Source organism: Hypanus sabinus, chromosome 1, assembly GCF_030144855.1.
Source record: "Hypanus sabinus isolate sHypSab1 chromosome 1, sHypSab1.hap1, whole genome shotgun sequence".
NCBI classification, from domain to species: domain Eukaryota; kingdom Metazoa; phylum Chordata; class Chondrichthyes; order Myliobatiformes; family Dasyatidae; genus Hypanus; species Hypanus sabinus.
Window position 1 is genome coordinate 106,973,344 of NC_082706.1, and position 19,163 is coordinate 106,992,506.

Consider the following 19,163-nt stretch of genomic DNA (forward strand, 5'->3'; position numbering starts at 1 on the left):
GCATTACAGAATTAGGGGAAGCTGACTGAAGAGAGAACCGACACGTTAGGATTCCCCTCCCTGCTGACGGGTATTCTCTGGACGTTTGGAACATGCCACCTGGAAGTGACCTGGATCAGCACAATAAAGGCAGGAACCTGTTCTCCAGCGCTGCTCTCGTTTGTCCTGAGACAGGTGCATGCGCCCCACTTGCATGGGCTCCTCTGTGGGCTGGGTGCTGGGTGGTGAGGGAGGGGGAGAGGGCAAGGAAAGACAGTGATCTGGTGGCGCGTAGGAAGTTTGAAACATTCTTTCCCTGCGCCACTCAGTTACCCGGTCGTCAATTCCAATAGCCAGATTAATCACGTCATCCAGACTATCCTGCTTGTCCTGGACAGTGATCTCATGCCAGATTCCTACATTCAATCCACACTGGAAGGCAGTGATGAGAGATCTTTCATTCCATACTGTCTCTACTGCAAGGGTACGGAATTTGACTGCATAAACTTTCACCATTCCTCTGCCTTGGCGCAGGTCCAAGAGTTAGTGGGCAACCTCCTGACCCCGTATTGGAAGATCAAAAATCCTCCTTAACTCCACCACGAAATGTCGGAACAACTGGACTGCGGAACAGGCTGAGTGGAGGTCCATCAAGATGATTGACAAAGTATGCCTATTTTCACACATCACCAAATTGACCAGGCTGGGCTTGGAATGTCAGCTTGCGTTGGTTAATAAAATTCCTGCAACCATCGGGATTACCAGAATATCTGTCTAGTGGTGGAATATTCAATTCCTGAACAGTTGTGAGAGTTGGATCTGGTCCGGGAGCAGGAGAATTAGTAGCAGAGATTGTCGGGGCAACAGAAAAGGAGGACCTGTGAGATGCTGGGAGTGGGACTGAGGTGGCCTGAAGCTGCTGAATTGAGCTGGCAAGAACGTTAATGGCTGTCAGCTGATGCTGGCTGTTGACAGTAAGTTCGTGGACAGCGGCCGTGAGTGCAAAAATCGCAGACACCTGAGTCTGACTGTCTGTGATGAGCTGTTGAACAGCTGCGGCTAGGGATGATACCTGTTCCTCCAAGTGAGATGGGCTTATCAGCATGAGGTTATCTGCCTCATTTTCTCCGTAACTTCACTGAGAACAGATTCCATTGCATGTAGCTTGTCTCCTACCTGACCAATGAATCTCACAGACAAGTTCAGCTGCTCTCTCTCTGCTGTGTCCATCTTTGTTGTTCGAGACTTGCTGTTACCGTGTTCAGATATGGCGCAAGTATGGAGCGACAGGTACTGACGCCAGTTGATAGTTCACAGACTTCAATACAAACAGTGTTAAAGGGAAAATAAAACAATAAACACTAGGCCAAACAGGGCCATTAACTAAAACTCTCAAAAGGAAAATGAGGGCTACACTGCGGCTGAAAAGAACATCTAAACATTAAACGAATGCTGCTAGTCTTCAGAGTCAGTTGATTTGAAAGTCCTATAGCTCAGGGAAGGCCGAATGCAAGACAGCAGCGAAGCGTTGCTATGCTCTATCCAAGTCTCAACAACCACTATGACAATAAGAATGGAGTTAAATACTATCCTGATTAAATAATAATTACCTGACATGCAAATTCACAAGCACAATTGCCATAACTACTGTGTTGCCGATTCCGTGGTTGTGACAATAACTTTTGGAAATGACATTCTTCATGGAAGCTGTGCAGTCACAGTGAAATGGCAAATCCTTCTTAAAACTCATTTTTAGATTTAGAGCATACTGTTCAGCAATCTTCCTATTATTTGGCAAGTTAACCTCTTTCTTTCTCAAAGGTAAACTAATTTTATAGTGGCCATCAACCTGTTTTGCAGAATTCATAATCATCTCCATGAACTTGTGATCTTCTCTTGACAAACCAGGCTATTATTCATCCAGAGTGCATTCAGGGAAGTCTGCCTTGAACTTCCACTGCTAAAGCTCATCCAAGTTCAAAACTAAGACCCTGTTAGCTGTCAGCTCTGGCTGTGCAGTCCCTTCCATCGCCATGGTCTCCTTTCAGTGGTCCATTCACAGTCCAACCCAACATTGTTCTAATTGCATAATGTCCATTATTAACACTGTGAATGACTGGCAATGGCTGCAATGCTCTAGGTACATTTGTCCATAATAGCAGGTCAATTTCTGAATCAATCTCTGGCAGTTGGACATGTTTCTAGTGAGACCATTTCTGGCGATCCCTCTGTCATCCAATGTTCCCTTTGTTGACAGGTATACTTCCCTGCATATAAATGTGAGGTAGTTCACAATAGATTTCACCATCTAAGCCAGCCACTTCCAATCCTGAAACAATGTAGCTACTCATAATCCTCTCGTGACCCATGAAGTGTAAGAGAAAGCATGTCCTTTTTCCTATGAGGTTGAGCTTGTTCCCTGTGCAGAACATTGCTGTACTTTCTAGGAAAACATAAGCAACCACTGTCTTGTTATCCTTCTTAAGACTACACTTGTATTGGAACTGTGGGAAGTTTACAATCACGATTACCAGCCCTGTAAAGCCATTAGGTACCAGTGCACTACTCACTACTGCATCTGCTTCTATCAAAGATTGTTTTGGTTCTCCTCCCTTTCTGTTAGAGTGACTATGAAGTATGCTGGGATACTTGCCATTGCATACTTTGCATGAAAGATGCCCCCTGCAGTCCTTGTTGATGTTTCCCGTACAAAAACAGCCAAAGCAGAAACCATTTTATTTTAGGAAGGCAATCTTCTCCTATGAGCCCTTTTCTCCAGCAGAGGGCATGAATCTAATTTATGTTCACCCTCATAGAACAGACAAACCCTTCCGACTGATGAAACCATTTCCCTTCCATTAGTTCCAGTTTTAGTTTTAGTTTTACCTCTCACAGTGGTCCCAGTAGTGGCAAAGTAGTTCCTTTAGCCTTAGAACAATGCTTATTGACAATGATAGAGCCTTCTGTATATTCCCACACACTGACTGTGTAGCAATCTTTACTTGTCTTTCTGTAAAATCAGCATGTCAATGAAGGCAATCTTATATTTGTGCCTTTCTTACAGATTACAGACCACCGTTCTCTGCTTATTCCAAAGCATATAGTGCAATTGCTTTACAACAATCAACATATTAGCAGGTATGCCTCGCTCACAAATGTACTGCACTTTTCCCATGGCATTGCAACTGCCTCTAAGAAAACAACTGTAGTCTTGAAGAGCTCTCACATCTTCAGATCAAGAAAGAGCCTTTTGTATTTAGGTGGATACAATTTGCTGTTCAAGATAAAACGTTCCTGTAGTAAAGCCTCAGCTTTTAGATATCCTAGCTTAGGGTCAACACGCTGGCAACTTATAACAAATTCTATAACAAATTCTAGTGTACTGTTCAAAGAAACAGAAGCAGTCACTATAGCTACCAGTCTTGCCTTCAACACTATGCATGATATAGCAATGAATCACCATCAAAGATTTGAACATCTTTCAGGCAATGATGAAACGTATTACATTTGTACCTATAATGCTGTCATTTGATTTTGTTTCCTCATAATATCAACAGTACTATTTTGACCTCTATCATCTAAAACAAGATTGTTTCCATGCTGTAAGTTAATGTCCCCATGAGCACTATGAGCTGCTGGATATGACATAGGTTCAGAGTGCCTCATTAGTGCAAGATGAGAGTAAACAACCTGAACTATCTCTTGGGGGTCTTATTCATGTTTTCCAGACACTTGAGGAGTGGATAAATCAGCATTGACATTGGGTTTTTTTGGTTTTCCTTGTACCTTTTCAAAATAGGGACTCACACAATAGGATTGCCCTGCTAGAGCTGTCATGGTCCGGTCCATGAAGTCCGCATTCCAGTTCACGGTCTGGTCTATCATTCCTTATTCCAGGTTTTCTGGTTTTCCCTTGTTCTGTTGGGTGGTGTAATTGAGGCACCTAATTCTCATTTTGGGCTGGCTACATAAATAGCTCCTGGGTTCTGCTTCATTTGCTGGACTGTTCCTTTCCCTCTGCAGCCTTGCCTGTATTGCTGTTCAGTTCTACTGCTGGAGTCTTGCTGTGTCTAGATAAGGAACTGTCTATTGTTGTTTGGAACTGTCTCTGTGTCCATGCCTCTGCTAGGTAGGTCTGGCTGTTCGCTGCTACCTTATGTTGGGAGCTGTCTCTGTGTTCTGGGTATGAGTCCTGGCCCTATGTCCTGCTCCCTAGGAGGGGTCCTGACTCTGTGTAGAGCCCCGGCCTTGAATCCTGTTCCTAAGGAGGGGTCCTGGCTCTGTGTTCCATGTCCCTGTGCTCCTTTCTTGTTACTTTCTCTAGTTGAGCAACTTGCAATTAACTCTTTGTTCACTCACAACTCTGGCAGTATTTGATTCAATAAATGTAGTCAACAAGCGAAATGTCCACATATCCACTGCACTTAAACCAGACTGAACAAACAGCCTTCAGTTCAAATATTGGCAACTGGAACATTTTATCACTTCAATAAAACAAAGTGACAAACCCTTAGGGAAACACCACATGATTAAGCAGTGGTCCCACAATGGATAGGCAGCACTGACCATTGAAAACTGTTCAAACCACAAACACAGCATGAATCAACAAAAAGTTACAGATAATCATAAAATGCTCCTGTTTCTGGCATATTGTCCTCAGAGTTGCAGTTCTAATTTTACCAATGGATCTAAGGTAATCCTTTGCCATAGACTGGTATTCATTTGGTATAATTATTTTTTTGTTGACAAAATATAGTGGTTACTTTAAAACAAACCAAAACCACTGAGAGACTAAGCCAGGAGATCGATGCTGTATTGCTTCCAAATCTTGAAATTCCACAGTTGAGAAAGGTACTTGCAATCTTTTATTATGAAACCAAAGATGAATGATAATATAGTGGTAAAAAAACTAACAAAACTAAATTAGTGAGTTAGTAATCTTAGTGTTCAAATCAGTTTAGATAGGCATTTTAATTAGCGATATCAGAATTTGTGTTCTACATGTATTTAAGTGAAATTGGCAATTTAGTTAGCATTCTAATAATGGCTCATTAGCAGTAAACAAAAAATATAATTCTCCCTGACTCAACCACTCTCCATCAGACTAAACTAAACAACTAAGACAAAGTGAATATACATAACTATACTCACTTCTACCATATCCTAACCCACATGACAGATTACCATAATAAACATGCCACAAAATACCACACAGAGAGAAAATAGATACATGGATCCTCTCCTGCCATTAACTGTATTCTGCCTTAAAGTTCAACCTTCCAAAGTGAATCACTTCACAATTTCCGAGTTGAATTCCACCTGCAACTTCAGCTCTGCATCCGATCAATATCCAGCTGTAATCTATGGCAACATTCTACACTATCCACACCACTGACCTTTGTATCATCTGTAAACTTACTAATGCACTTTTCCATCTATTCATCTATATCATTTATATAAGCCACAAAGAACAGGGGTTCTAGAACAGATTCCTATGGAACACCACTGGTACTGACCTCCAGGCAGAATACGTCCATCTACTATGACCCTCTGTCTTCAATGGACAAGCCAATTCAAAATCCACACAGCCAACATGGATTTCAGCAAGGCCTTTGAAAATTGGTTCAAAAGATTCAAGGCCTAGAAATCTAGGACAATTTGGCTAATTGGATTCAAAATTAGCTTGGTGTTGGGAGGCAGGGGATGATTGTTGAGGGTTACTTTGTGATGAGAAGCAAATGACAAATACTGTACTAAAAGGATTGGTATAGGAACCATTGTTTTTTGCAATAACCATTTATGATATGCATTTATGATATGATAGGAAGTATCATTGGAATGAAAACTGATAGAGAGGAGAATAGTGTTCAGCTACAGAACAATATGAGTTGGTAAGATAAGTAGATGAACAGCTGATAAAATAAATTTTGAAAAATATGATTTGATACACTTCGGAGGACTATAAAAACTAAGACAAATAATAAATACGTGTAGGACCCCACTTAAAACATGATCTAAGCAGAATAATAATACCCTTAAATTAATTTCTGAGTTACTTTCAGTAACTAAAAGTATACAATCATTCTAGGAGCCTTGTACAGTACCATACCTTTTTGTAATTCAAGAAGTTGTGGTCTGATGATTGCTAAGGTTCTTTCAACTTTTTTGTACTTTTCATAAATCGTGGGAAAGAAGAAACTGAATAGCTTGTGGGCTAGGTCCCTAATGTCACTAGGAAAAATAAATAAAACAGCTTATTTCTTTCAAAGTTGCTTACAAATCTTAATCAACTAAAATAAATCTACTTTTGAAATTCTTAAATAAGGCAGAAAAAGTATAATATCCATGTAGTTATCTGTTGCTATAGGCAGATTGTGCAGAAAACAATCATTGAAATAATATCTCGATATGGTATTTCAATCCTACATGTCAGCTCAAGCAAATTCCACAGCAAGGAAATTGGACTCTTCCAATCAAGTAACAATTTCAAGTGGCATTCAACTGGGGGGAATTCAAACCACAATTTATTTGAAACTTAGTATTATGAGGAAAAGGTCAAAGAGAATTTCTCATTTTCAACATAATATACAATATCTGTGGCTCTCTTTTTAGGAGTGATAAAGTGCTTCTCTGGTACATCACAATGGTTGGTGTCTGTATCTCTGCAGGGATAAAGACAGAAACCAGGTGATAGGGCACCTGCCTTGTGTCCATAATTTGGAAAACTTACAGGATGGATGGGAATAGATTTCCTAGTTGATGTGTAGCTGCAGGCACCTTCTAACAGCTGTGAGTAGAGTATTTTGTCTGCCTTCTACCCCCTTCCTTCCCCCCAACACCCTGAGCCACAAAAACCAGGGGCTGGATGGAGTCAGGAAGGGCTGGAGGTACAGAGCAGAGCCAATTGCTCACTCACTGAGTCTGTGATGCCAAATGGGAGCCACTATTTCTGCACCTACTCACTCTCCCTTCACAGCTGTTTTTGACCCAATGAACTTTGTCAGGATTACAGATCTCAATTCTGAGCCAATATTCTTCTGATAAAGAGGAACTGAAATATTCTTTAGGATTCAGTGAGGTTAGTGGAGAAGAAACATACTGTTATTCACAATTGTAAACACAAGTATTAAATTTGCAAAACTATGGAAGTTTCAGCATAAAGCAATGGAAGAAAGAAATTAGAAAGAAAGGAGATGGGTGACCAGCAGAAAGGGCAGATAGTGCGAATAGATAATGTAGGAGTTACCTGTGGCCATTCCCTTCTCAAACAGATACACCGTCTGTATTCAAAACCATTGGGGGGTGAAGCAGGAGTGTGAGGAAGGAGGGGGAATGGGCTCTCAAAGGAAAGTGGCAGCAGCAGCAAAGTTTATGGCAGCATAGTTGGCTCTGATCCATAGCAGAAAAGGAAAAAGTTATGGTGAGCAACAGAACTCACCACTTCACACCTTGATTCTATCTTGTACCCCCTTGTCCATTCCCTTTCCACTTACATCCAGGATATCTAGCATGCTCTTCACCACTGTCCCTTCCCCAGAGCATAATCTTCACAATCATCCAATCTCTATATACCTCCATTTTCTCAGAAACTCAGGGTTCTCCATTTCTTTCCAGAATACAGATCCAAACAGTCTTTACTAACACTCTCTTCTGGGTGGCTGAACTTGTTCTTACCCTGAACATCTCTTTTGATTCTGCTTGCTTTCTACAAATCAAAAGTGCAGCCATGGCCACTCACATGAACCCTCCTTTTTGTTGGCTACATTGAGTTGTTCTTGTTCCAAATCTACTCTAGCACTACTCTTCTGCTAAGTCAATGACTACATTAGTTCTGCAACCTGCAACTATGCAGAACTCATTATCAGCTTTGCTGCTAACTTCCACCCATCCTCAAATTTACTTGTAGTATTTCTGATACTTCACTGATAACTCTTATGGATCTCTTTGCCTCTATCTGAGGAGTCAAACTAACCACTGACATTTACTATAAACCCACTGACTCCATTGCTAACCAGACAACACTTCCTACTTTGTCTCTTGTAAGGACACCATCTCTTTTACTTTCATCCTTTCTACATCTGTTCTCAAGATGATGCTTTCTGTTCCAGGACACATGAAATATTATCTTTCAGGAAAAATAATTTTGCCTCTACTGTGGTTGATAGTGTCCTCAACCATATCTCTATTTCCTGAGCTTCTGTTCTCACTCTAAATTTCCCTTGGTTTCTATGTTTCGCTGCCACCCCCACCAGCCTCAGCACCCAGCATATCACTCTTCATAATTTCTGCCAGCTGAAACACCATCTCAACATTTGACATATTTTCTCTCCCTACTCCTTTTAGCTTTCTGTAACAACCACTCTCAATAACTCGCTGGTTCATTCATTCCTCCACACTTACCCCACAACCAATCCCCAGGTATTTTTTCCTTGTAATCATAGGGAAAACTGTCACTACACCTCTTCTCACACTAATATCAAAACTTAAACAATTCTCCCAGGTGAGGTAGAGATTCACACATACATCTTCCAACCTTGTCAATTACAGTTGGTGTCGCCAATGTGAGACAAGCAGAGACAGGGTAACCTCTTTGCCAACAACTTGCTCTCTGTCTGAAAAGACCATCTCAAACCCCCAACTTCAACTCCTCTCCCCATTCTTGCACAAACATGTCTGTCCTTGGTGTCCTCCACTGCTAGGGTGAGGCAAAAGCAAGCAAGAGGAAGAGCAATTCATATTCATCCTGTGTCATAAACAGTCAAATGATATGAACATTTACTTCTCCAATTTCAAGTAACTTGCACCCACAGTGTTCCTTTATTTCTCTCATCCCTTATATATCCTCTTCTTACCAACCCGTTACCCCCAACCCAAATCCTATTTCTCAGTTTCTTTATCCTCCCAGCTTTATGCTCTTCAACTCCTCCTCACTTGGAGTAAACTATCACTGCCATTTCCTGTCTTACGCCTCCTCCTCCTATTTTTATACTGGCTAAAATATACTTAGTCCTGATGCAAGATCTTGGTCTGAAATATTGACTATCACTTTGTCTTCACAGGTACTGCCTGAGCCATCAGGTTCTTCTGGCAACTTCTTTTCTTTTGTTCCTTGATGCCAAGGTCAGGGATGATTTGTAATTGGTATAAAATATTGGACAGCATGGTAGTGCAGCTGTTATTGTATGCTATTACAGCTGAAGTGACCCAGGTTCAATTCCTGCCGCTGACTGTAAGGAGTTTGTACATTCTCCCTGTGACTGTGTGTCTCCACCAAGTGCTCCTGTATCCTTCAAAATTTCAAAGAGATACAGATTAGTAGGTTAATTGATCATATGGGTATAATTACACTGTATGGACTCATTAGCCAGATGCTGAGGTACACATTGATACTAATAACGTAAAGAGGGATAAAGTCCTGCAAGGTAGGTTAAGCAGGTGGTTAAAAAAGGTTTGAGAGTAGTAATCTCAGAATTACAGTCTGTACTACATGATAATGAGTAGAATGGTATAGATGAACATGTGACTAAAGAGCAGATACAGGAGGGAGGACCATAGGCACTTGGATCATTGGGACATCTCCTAGTGCAGGTAATATCTGTACAAAAAGGATGGGTTGCACCTAAACTGGAAGGGGACCAATATCTTTGCACTCTTCAAGAGGTTTTAAGTTAACAAGCAGGCAGGAAATATGCGTAGATACCTTCCAATGAGACAGGGAAAGGCTGGGAGGGTACAGGAACCGCGGTGTACAAAGGCTGTTGTAAATCTAGTCAAGCTTACGAAAGGTTCAAAAAAACTAGGTAATGATAAAGATCTAGAAGATTATAAGGCTAGCAGGAAGGAGCTTAAAAATGAAATTAGGAGAGCTGTATGGGGCCACGAGAAGACCTTGGCGGACAGGATTAAGGAAAACCTCAAGGCATTCTACAAGTATGTAAAGAGCAAAAGGATATGACGTGAGAGAATAGGACCACTCAGTGTGACAGTGGAAAAGTGTGTACGGAACCAGAGGAGAGGGCAGAGGTAGTTATTAAATACTTTGCTTCAGTATTCACTACAGAAAAGTATCTGGGCAATTGTAGGGATGATTTGCAGTGGACTGGAAAGCTTGAGCATGTAGATATTAAGGAAGAGGATGTGCTGGGGCTTTTGGAAAGCATCAAGTTGGATAAATCACTGGAACCAGATGGAACCTACCCCAGGCTACTGTGGGAAGCGAGTAAGGAGATTGCTGAGCCTCTGGCAATGATCTTTGCATCATCAATGAGGATGGGAGAGGCCCCTGAGGGTTGGAGGGTCTCCGATGTTGTTCCCTTATTCAAGAAAGGGATTAGGGATAGCCCAGGAAATTATAGACTAGTGAGTCTTACTTCAGTGGTTGGTAAATTGATGGAGAAGATCCTGAGAAGCAGGATTTATGAACATTTGGAGAGATATAATATGATTAGGAATAGTCAGCATGGCTTTGCCAAAGGCAGGTTGTGCCTGATGAGCCTGATTGAATTGTTTGAGGATGTGACTAAGCACATTGATGAAGGTAGAGCTGTAGATGTAGTGTATATGGATTTTAGCAAGGCATTTGATAAGGTACCCCATGCAAGTCTTACTGAGAAGGTAAGGAGGCATGAGATCCAAGGGGACATTGCTTTGTGTATCCAGTCTGTGTGTAGAGTTAGAAGTTGGAAATTCATGTTACAACTTCATAAAATTTTGATTAGGTTACATGGATTTTTGCTCTGTTCTGGTCACTGTAAGGAAAGAAGAATATAGAGGCTTTGAAATTGAATTGAATTATATCTTTCATACAGTAGAGGATACGGAAGAGGTTCACCAAAATGTTCAAACACGAGGAAATCTGCAGATGCTGGAAATTCAAACAACACACACAAAATGCTGGTGAAACACAGCAGGCCAGGCAGCATCTATAGGAAGAAGCACTGTCGAAGTTTCGGGCTGAGACCCTTCGTCAGGACTAACTGAAAGGAGAGATATTAAGAGATTTGAAAGTAGTGGGGGGAGGGGGAAATGTGAAATGATAGAAGACTGGAGGGGATGGGATGAAGCTAAGAGCTGGAAAGGTGATTGGCGAAAGTGATACAGAGCTGGAGAAGGGAAAGGATCATGGGACGGGAGGCCTCGAGAGAAAGAAAGGGGGTGGGGGGAGCACCAGAGGGAGATGGAGAACAGGCAGGGTGATGGGCAGAGAGAGAGAAAAAAAGCAAACAACTAAATATGTCAGGGATGGGGTAAGAAGGGGAGGAGGGGCATTAATGGAAATTAGAGAAGTCAAAGTTCATGCCATCAGGTTGGAGGCTACCCAGCCGGTATATAAGGTGTTGTTCCTCCAACCTGAGTGTGGATTCATCTTGACAGTAAAGGAGGCCATGGATAGACATATCAAAATGGGAATGGGACGTGGAATTAAAATGTGTGGCCACTGGAAGATCCTGCTTTCTCTGGCGGACCGAGCATAGGTGTTCAGCGAAACGGTCTCCCAGTCTGCGTCGGGTCTCACCAATATATAAAAGGCCACACCGAGAGCACCAGATGCAGTATACCACACCAGCTGACTCACAGGTGAAGTGTCGCCTCATCTGGAAGGACTGTCTGGGTCCCTGAACGGTGGTGAGGGAGGAAGTGTAAGGGCAGGTGTAACACTTGTTCAGCTGACAAGGATAAGTGCCAGGAGGGAGATCGGTGGGAAGGGATGGAGGGGGGGGGGGGGAATGAGTGGACAAGGGAGTTGCGTAGGGAGCAATCCCTGCAGAAAGAAGAAGGAAAGATGTGCTTGGTAGTGGGATCCCGTTGGAGGTGGCGGAAGTTACGGAGAACTTTTCATTCCAGGACGAAGAAGATGTCCTCATATTTTTAAACAAAGGGGCTTCCCTTCTTCCACCATCAACTCTGCTCTCAAACGCATCTCTCCCATTTCCCACACATCTGCCCTCACCCTATCTGCCCGCCATCCCACTCAGGATAGGGTTCCCCTTGTCCTCACCTACCACCCCACCAGCCTCCAGGTCCAAAGTATAATTCTCCATAACTTCCCAACAGACCCAACGCAGACTGGGAGACCGTTTCGCTGAACACCTACGCTCGGTCCGCCAGAAAAAGCAGGATCTCCCAGTGGCCACACATTTTAATTCCACATCCCATTCCCATTCTGATATGTCTATCCATGGCCTCCTCTACTGTCAAGATGAATCCACACTCAGGTTGGAGGAACAACACCTTATATACTGGCTGGGTAGCCTCCAACCTGATGGCATGAACATTGACTTCTCTAACTTCCGTTAATGCCCCTCCTCCCCTTCTTACCCCATCCCTGACATATTTAGTTGTTTGTTTTTTCTCTCTCTCTGCCCATCACCCTGCCTGTTTTCCATCTCCCTCTGGTGCTCCCCCCCACCCCTTTCTTTCTCCTGAGGCCTCCCATCCCATGATCCTTTCCTGTCTCCAGCTCTGTATCACTTTCGCCAATCACCTTTCCAGCTCTTAGCTTCATCCCACCCCCTCCGGTCTTCTCCTATCATTTCGCATTTCCCTCTCCCCCCACTACTTTCAAATCTCTTAGTATCTCTCCTTTCAGTTAGTCCTGACGAAGGGTCTCAGCCCAAAACGTCGACAGTGCTTCTTCCTATAGATGCCGCCTGGCCTGCTGTGTTCCATCAGCATTTTGTGTGTGTTGTTTCACCAAAATGTTGCCTGGATTAGTGTATTAACTATAAGGAAAGGTTGGACAGACTTGATAGTTTCAGTCTCTATATCTGTAACACTTTATTCTACACTGACATGATGAAATTACATGTATGGAAAACAAAGTTTTTCACTGTACCTCAGTATATGTGGCAATAATAAACTGATTTACCAATGCTTTCTCTGGAGCATCAGAAGCGGAGGAGCAATCTGATATACATTTATAAAATTATGAAAGGCATAGAGAAGACAGATCTTAATCCCCCCCCCCCCCCCCTCCGGGTAGAAATGTGAAATACTAGAGGGCATAGCTTTAAAGTGACAGAGACAAACTTTAAAGGAGATTTTTGAGGCTCTTTTTTTCACAAAGAGAATGGTAAGCACCTGGAATGCACTGCCAGGGTAAGGGATGTAAGCAGATATAAAAGCAATGTTTAAGAGACATTTAGACGGGCATATGAACAATCAGGGAATGGAGGAATATACATATACTCAGTGGCCACATTATTAGGTACAAAAGATACGTAATTAAGTGGCCACTGAGTGTATACCATGTGCAAAGTGATGGGATTAGTTTCAATAGCATAATGCACACTGCAGACATCATGGGTTGCACTGCTTCTGCACTGCACCTATTCCACATTCTAATTACAAAGTTTACTGGAATGTGCAGGTGATATTCAATATTACATATTAAGCTAATTCAGTTACTGTTGTTCAATACAATTATACAGCTCATACCTGTCATCATCATTTGTTTTGGCAATTTCAGCTTCATCCACATCAAATTCAAAATCTTTCATTTCATCTGATAATAACAGCACATCACAAACACCACCTGACATCGTTTGCACAATTTCTTCATAGTTTCGCTGCTCAAAAGAATGTTGTACCATAAGAATTAGGAAGACATTATGCTACCATCACCTTCACATATTTTAAATATATTATAAGTTTTATTGCACAAGGAATTCAATATCTACTCGCTCTCCAGCCTCCTCTTTAAAATCCTTAATGTCGAATTCACATTAGTTCTCAGATGGCAAGACTTCAGCAAAGTGGGGAGCATTTTTGGGGTAGCCTAGCAACAAATCATTGACAAGGTAGGTGAAGGACTAACACTCTATCCCACAGATTTCTCATTTCTCAGCTTCTACATCTTACCAACTTCTCAGGTAATTTCCTTACTGAAAGTGTTCAGCTACTTCTCAAATTTTCTCACTTGTCTACTTACTTAACTCTGTACTGAATTTAGAACTACATTTTACTTACTTTGCTCTCATGACACCTGTATCCTTATAAATTTTATTGCTTGTGCATCTATTTCTATCTTTTAACATTCTCAAAGAGAAAGATAGGAGTCCTCCTTGTTACTCCATGTGAGGATGAGGTAGGATAATCAAATGAATAATGGCACCATTATTCAGGAAACCATACAACAAACGGAGAGAAGAGCAATGTAGTTGTAGTTGGGGATAATAATAGTTAGGGGAATAGACATAATTCTCTGTCACAAAGATTGAGAGTTCTGAAGGTTCTGTAGTCTGACTGGTGCCTGGATTTGGGTTATGTCATCTAGCCTGCAGAGGAACTTGGAGTGGGAGAAGAAAGATCAGTTGTCATGGTCCATGTGGGTACCAATGATGGAGGAATAACATGGAAGAAAGGTCTGATGAGGGAATTTGAGCAGCTACGACTAAATTAAAACACAGAACTAATAAAACCATAAGACCAAAAGATATAGGAGCAGAATTAGGCCATTTGGCCCAGGGAATCTGCTATGCCATTCCATATGGCTGATCCTTTTTTCTCTCCTCCTCAACCACAGTTCCCAGCCTTCTCCCCATAACCTTTGATGCCACGTCCAATCAAAAACCTATCAATCTCTGCCTTAAATACGCCCAACGACCTGGCCCCCACAGCTGCATGTGGCAACAAATTCCACAAATTCACCACCCTTTGGCTGAAGAAACTTATCCAAATCTCTGTTTTGAAAGGCCGCCCCTCTATCCTGAGGCTGTGCCCTCTTGACTCTCCCACCATGGAAAACATCTTTTCCACATCTACTCTGTCAAGATTTTTCAACATTCGGAAGGTTTCAGTGAGATATCCCCTCATTCTTCTGAATTCCAGCAAGTACAGACCTAGAGCCATCAAACATTCCTCGTAAGATAACCCTTTCATTCCTGGAATCATCCTTGTGAACCTCCTCTGGACCCTCGCCAATGCCAGCACATCTTTTCTAAGATGAGGTGCCCAAAACTATCCACAGTACTCAAGGTGAGGCCTCACCAGTACCTTATTAAGCCTCAGTATCACATCCTTGCTTTTGTATTCTAGACTTCTTGATATTAATGGCATTTCCATTTGCATGGCATTTGCCTCCCTCACCACCGACTCAACCTGCAAGTTAACCTTTAGGGAGTTCTATACAATAACTCCCAAGTCCCTTTGCATCTCAGATTTTTGGATTTTCTCCCTGTTTAGAAATAGTCTGCACATTTATTTCTACTACCAAAGTACATGACCATGCATTTTCCAACATTTGTATTTCAGTTGCCACTTTCTTGCCCATTCTCCTAACCTGTCTAAGTCCTTCCGCATCCTACCTGCTTCTTCAACACGACTTGCCCCTTCACCAATCTTTGTATTATCTACAAACTTGGCAACAAAGCCATCTATTCCATCATTCCATCATCTAAATCATTTATATACAGCATAAAAAGAAATGGTCCCAACACTGACCCATGCGGAACACCACTAGTCACTGGTAGCCAACCAAAAGAGGATCCTTTTATTCCCATTTGTTGCCTCCTACCCATCAGCCAATACTCTAACCATGCTCATAACTTTCCTGTAATGCCATGGGCTCTTAACTTGGTAAACAGCCTTGTCAAAGGCCTTCTGAAAGTCCAAATATACAGTACAAGATCCACTGCATAACCCCAGGACTGTTACCTGGGTCATGTGCATATTAGAAAAGGATAAAAATTTAAATTCAGACAACACTGAAACAATATTGAAAGGAAGAATGGTGAATAGATGACTATTAGGACTACAGGTGTTATTTTGAATGTATGCGGTACAGTATATGAAATAAGGTAGGTGATCTTGTAGTTACAAATTGATGGGTATGACATTGTGAGCATCACTGGGTCATAGTTGGAAGAAGATCACAGCAAGGATATACACTATATTGAAAGGACATGCAGGTGAGCAGGGGGAGTGGGCTACTTTTGTTAGTTAAAAATAAAATCAAGTCCTTAAAAAGAAGTGGCATAGAATCAGATGACGTAGAATCCTGTGGGTAGTGTTAAGAAGCTCCTGATGGGAGTTATATACAGGATTCCAAACAGTAGCCATGATGAGAGGTAAAAATTTAAAACTGAGATTAAAAAGGGCATGTTACAATGGCCATAGGGGATTTCAATATTCAGATAGATTAAGAAAATCAGGTTATTGCTGAATTGAGAAGACAAAGCTTGTAGAACACCTACGAGATGGCTTTTTAGAGCAGCTTGTGGTCAAGCCCATTAGGGAAAAGGGAATTGGATGTTGTGCAAAGAACCAGATTTGATTAGGAAGATTAAGGTAAAGGAACCCCAAGCAGGCAGTGATCATAGTATGATTGAATTCACCCTGCATTTGAGAGGGAGAAGCTAAAATCAGATGTATCAGGATTACAGCAGAATAAAGGGAACTATGGAGGCATGAGGGAAAAGCTGGGCAAAGATAAGGGGATATTAGCAGTCTAATGGTAGAGCAGTAATGGCTGGAATTTCTGGGAATAATTTAGAAGACCCAGGGTCACTTCCTTGCAAATAAGATGCATACTAAAGGAAGGATGAGGCAACTTTTGCTGACAAGGAAAGTCAAAGACAGCATCAAAGCAAAAGAATGTCATACTATATAGCAAAAATTAAGAGGGAACCTGGAGGACTGGAAAGCCTTTAAAAAACAACAGAAGATTGGAAAAAAGGAGATAACATGAAATATGAAGATCAGCTAGCTAATACTGTAATATAAAAGGTGTATAAAGCATAAAAGAGATGAAAGAGTGGACATTAATGCCTGGGAGGCAGTACTGGGAATGAAGAAATGGTAGATGAACTGAATAGGTATTTATGTTACTTTTCACTGTAGAAGATACCAGCAGGACACCAGAAATTCAAGAGTATCGGGGGGATGTGAGTATAGCTGCTATTACTAAGAAGAAGTCAAGTGGACCAGATAGACTTCACCCCAGGTTTCTGTAAGAGATTCTGGAATGGTTCAAGAGGTCTGGAAAATTCAGAGTTGGAATCAATGGCGACTACTTTGTGTTCATAAATGAAAACTGATTAATTTCTACCTTTGATGCCTCTCAGGGTGGATGGGGTTCTGTTGAAGACCCTAACCTGGAGTTACACTCAGACTTCGGTACTTTGTGGTGGTGGGATCCACTTCCAGGGGCTTACATCCAACCACTTTTCGATATCCCAAGGACATGCCCTAGAAGACGAGCAAGCCTTTGTAATTCTGAAGTTTTGCAGCCCTGTAGATGGGCTGATTCTAAGTTGGTGCTGCTGGCTGAAGCATCGCGGGAAAAAATGGAACACTGGGAATATTGGATTAGTGTCGGAAGCTCTGTACTCAGTGAATTGTGCTCTCTCTCTCTCTTGTTGGTGGGGGAAAGATCGTTGCTGATTCTCCGGGCAGAGAACTCAGAAAAAAAAGTGACGCAACAGACTTTTAACAATATAAATCAGCAGGTTGTTTTGTTATGTCAAACCTCTCACTGTGAAAGGGGACACCTCTTTTTCCCTTTATTGGGGAGAAAGAGAGCCTGTGGCATGTTGAATTGTCGTGTGAACGATTAGTTTTGGTTGTACTGCAGATGATGGTCTTTATTGGAGACTTTGATATTCCATGCTTGGTGGGTGGAGTGTGATTTTTTTTGCAGGTGGGGGGGGTGGGGGAGAGTCACTGCTTTTTTGCTGCCTGTGCATGGGAGGGAGGAGCAGTGGGGGGCTTTGGGGTTCTAACATTTTTAACTGTCACTCGTTCTTTGGGACACTCTTCTGTTTTCATGGATGTCTGTGAAGAACAAGAATTTCAGGATGTATATTGCATACATTTCTCTGATATTAAATGGAATTATTGAACTATTGAAATTTCAAATGTCACTTTACTCTTTAAGAAAGGAGAGAGACAAAAGGTAGGATATTGTCGACCAATTAGCTTGATCTCAGTGGTTGGCTATATGTTAGAGTCTGTTATTAAAGATGATATTTCAGGGTATTCGAAAGCACATATTAAAAAAGGATGAAGTCAGCTTGGTTTATTTAAGAGGAAATCCTGTCTGACAAATCTGTTGAAATTCTTTTGAGGAATTAACAGGCAGGAAAGACAAAGTAGAATCCGTGGATATTGTTTATTTTGATTTTCAGAAGGCCTTTGACTAGGTGCTGTACATGAGGCTGCAAAATAAGTTAAGAACCCAAGATATTACAGGAAAGATATTAGCATGGATAGAAGATTGGCTGACTGACAGAAAGCAGAATGGGAATAAAGGGAGCCTTTTCTTGTTGGCTGCCAGTGACTAGCAGTGTACCACAAGGGTCAGTGCTGGGTCTAGATTTCACGTTATATGTCAATGATATGGATGATGAATTGATGACTTCATAGCTAAGTTTGCAAATGATACTTAGGTAGGTGGAGAGGCAATTAGTGTTAATAAATCAGGGAGTCTGCAGAAGGACTTGGACAGATTAGAAGAAAGGGAAAGGAAGTGGCAGATGGAATATAATACAGAAAAGTGTATGGTCATGCACTTTGGTAGAATGAATAAAGACATAGACTATTTTTTAAAGGGGAAGAAAATCAGAAATCAAAGTGCAAAGCGACTGATGCATTCATTTTGAGAGGATTAGAATATAAAAGCAAGAATAAAATACTGAGATTTTATAAAGTATTAGTCAGACCACATTTAGAGTATTTTGCACAGATTGGGATCTCATATCTAAGAAAGGACGTGCTAATATTGGAGACGGTCAAGAGGATGTTCTCAAGAATGATCCCAGGAATGAAAGTATTAATGTATGAGGAGCATTTGATGGCTCTAGGCCTGTACCCGCTGGAGTTTAAAAGAATGAGAAGGATCTCATTGAAAGCCTAGATAGAATAGATTTGGAAAGGATGTTTCCAATAATGAGAGAGTCTAGGACCAGAAGCAGAGCCTCAGAAAACAAGGACGTCCCTTTAGAACAGAGATGAGGAAGAATTTCTTAAGCCAGAGGGTGTTGAATCTGTGGAACTCATTGCCACAAACAGTTTTGGAGGTCAAGTTAGTGGATATATTTACAGCAGAGATTGATAGGTTCTTCATTAGTAAAGGCAACAAAGGTTATGAGGAGAAGGATGGAGAATGCAACCAAGAAAGAAAATAAATCATGATAGAAAGGCAGAGAACTTGTTAGGCCGAATGGTCAAATTTTGCTTCTAAGTCT

The 19,163-nt window shown here is 41.6% G+C and overlaps 1 protein-coding gene across 1 annotated transcript in view; it reads right to left on the minus strand.

The window, feature by feature from the left end:
- Positions 1 to 13,520, minus strand: part of LOC132403705 (thioredoxin domain-containing protein 6-like) — an 87,705-nt gene extending 74,185 nt beyond the window's left edge. Inside the window, exons 1-2 of the mRNA XM_059987338.1 lie at positions 13,417 to 13,520; positions 6,089 to 6,210 (exon numbers count right to left, since the gene is read on the minus strand). Coding sequence (XP_059843321.1) covers positions 6,089 to 6,210; positions 13,417 to 13,520 — 226 coding nt within the window. The remainder of the gene's footprint in view (positions 1 to 6,088; positions 6,211 to 13,416) is intronic.
- Positions 13,521 to 19,163: the final 5,643 nt, after the last annotated feature.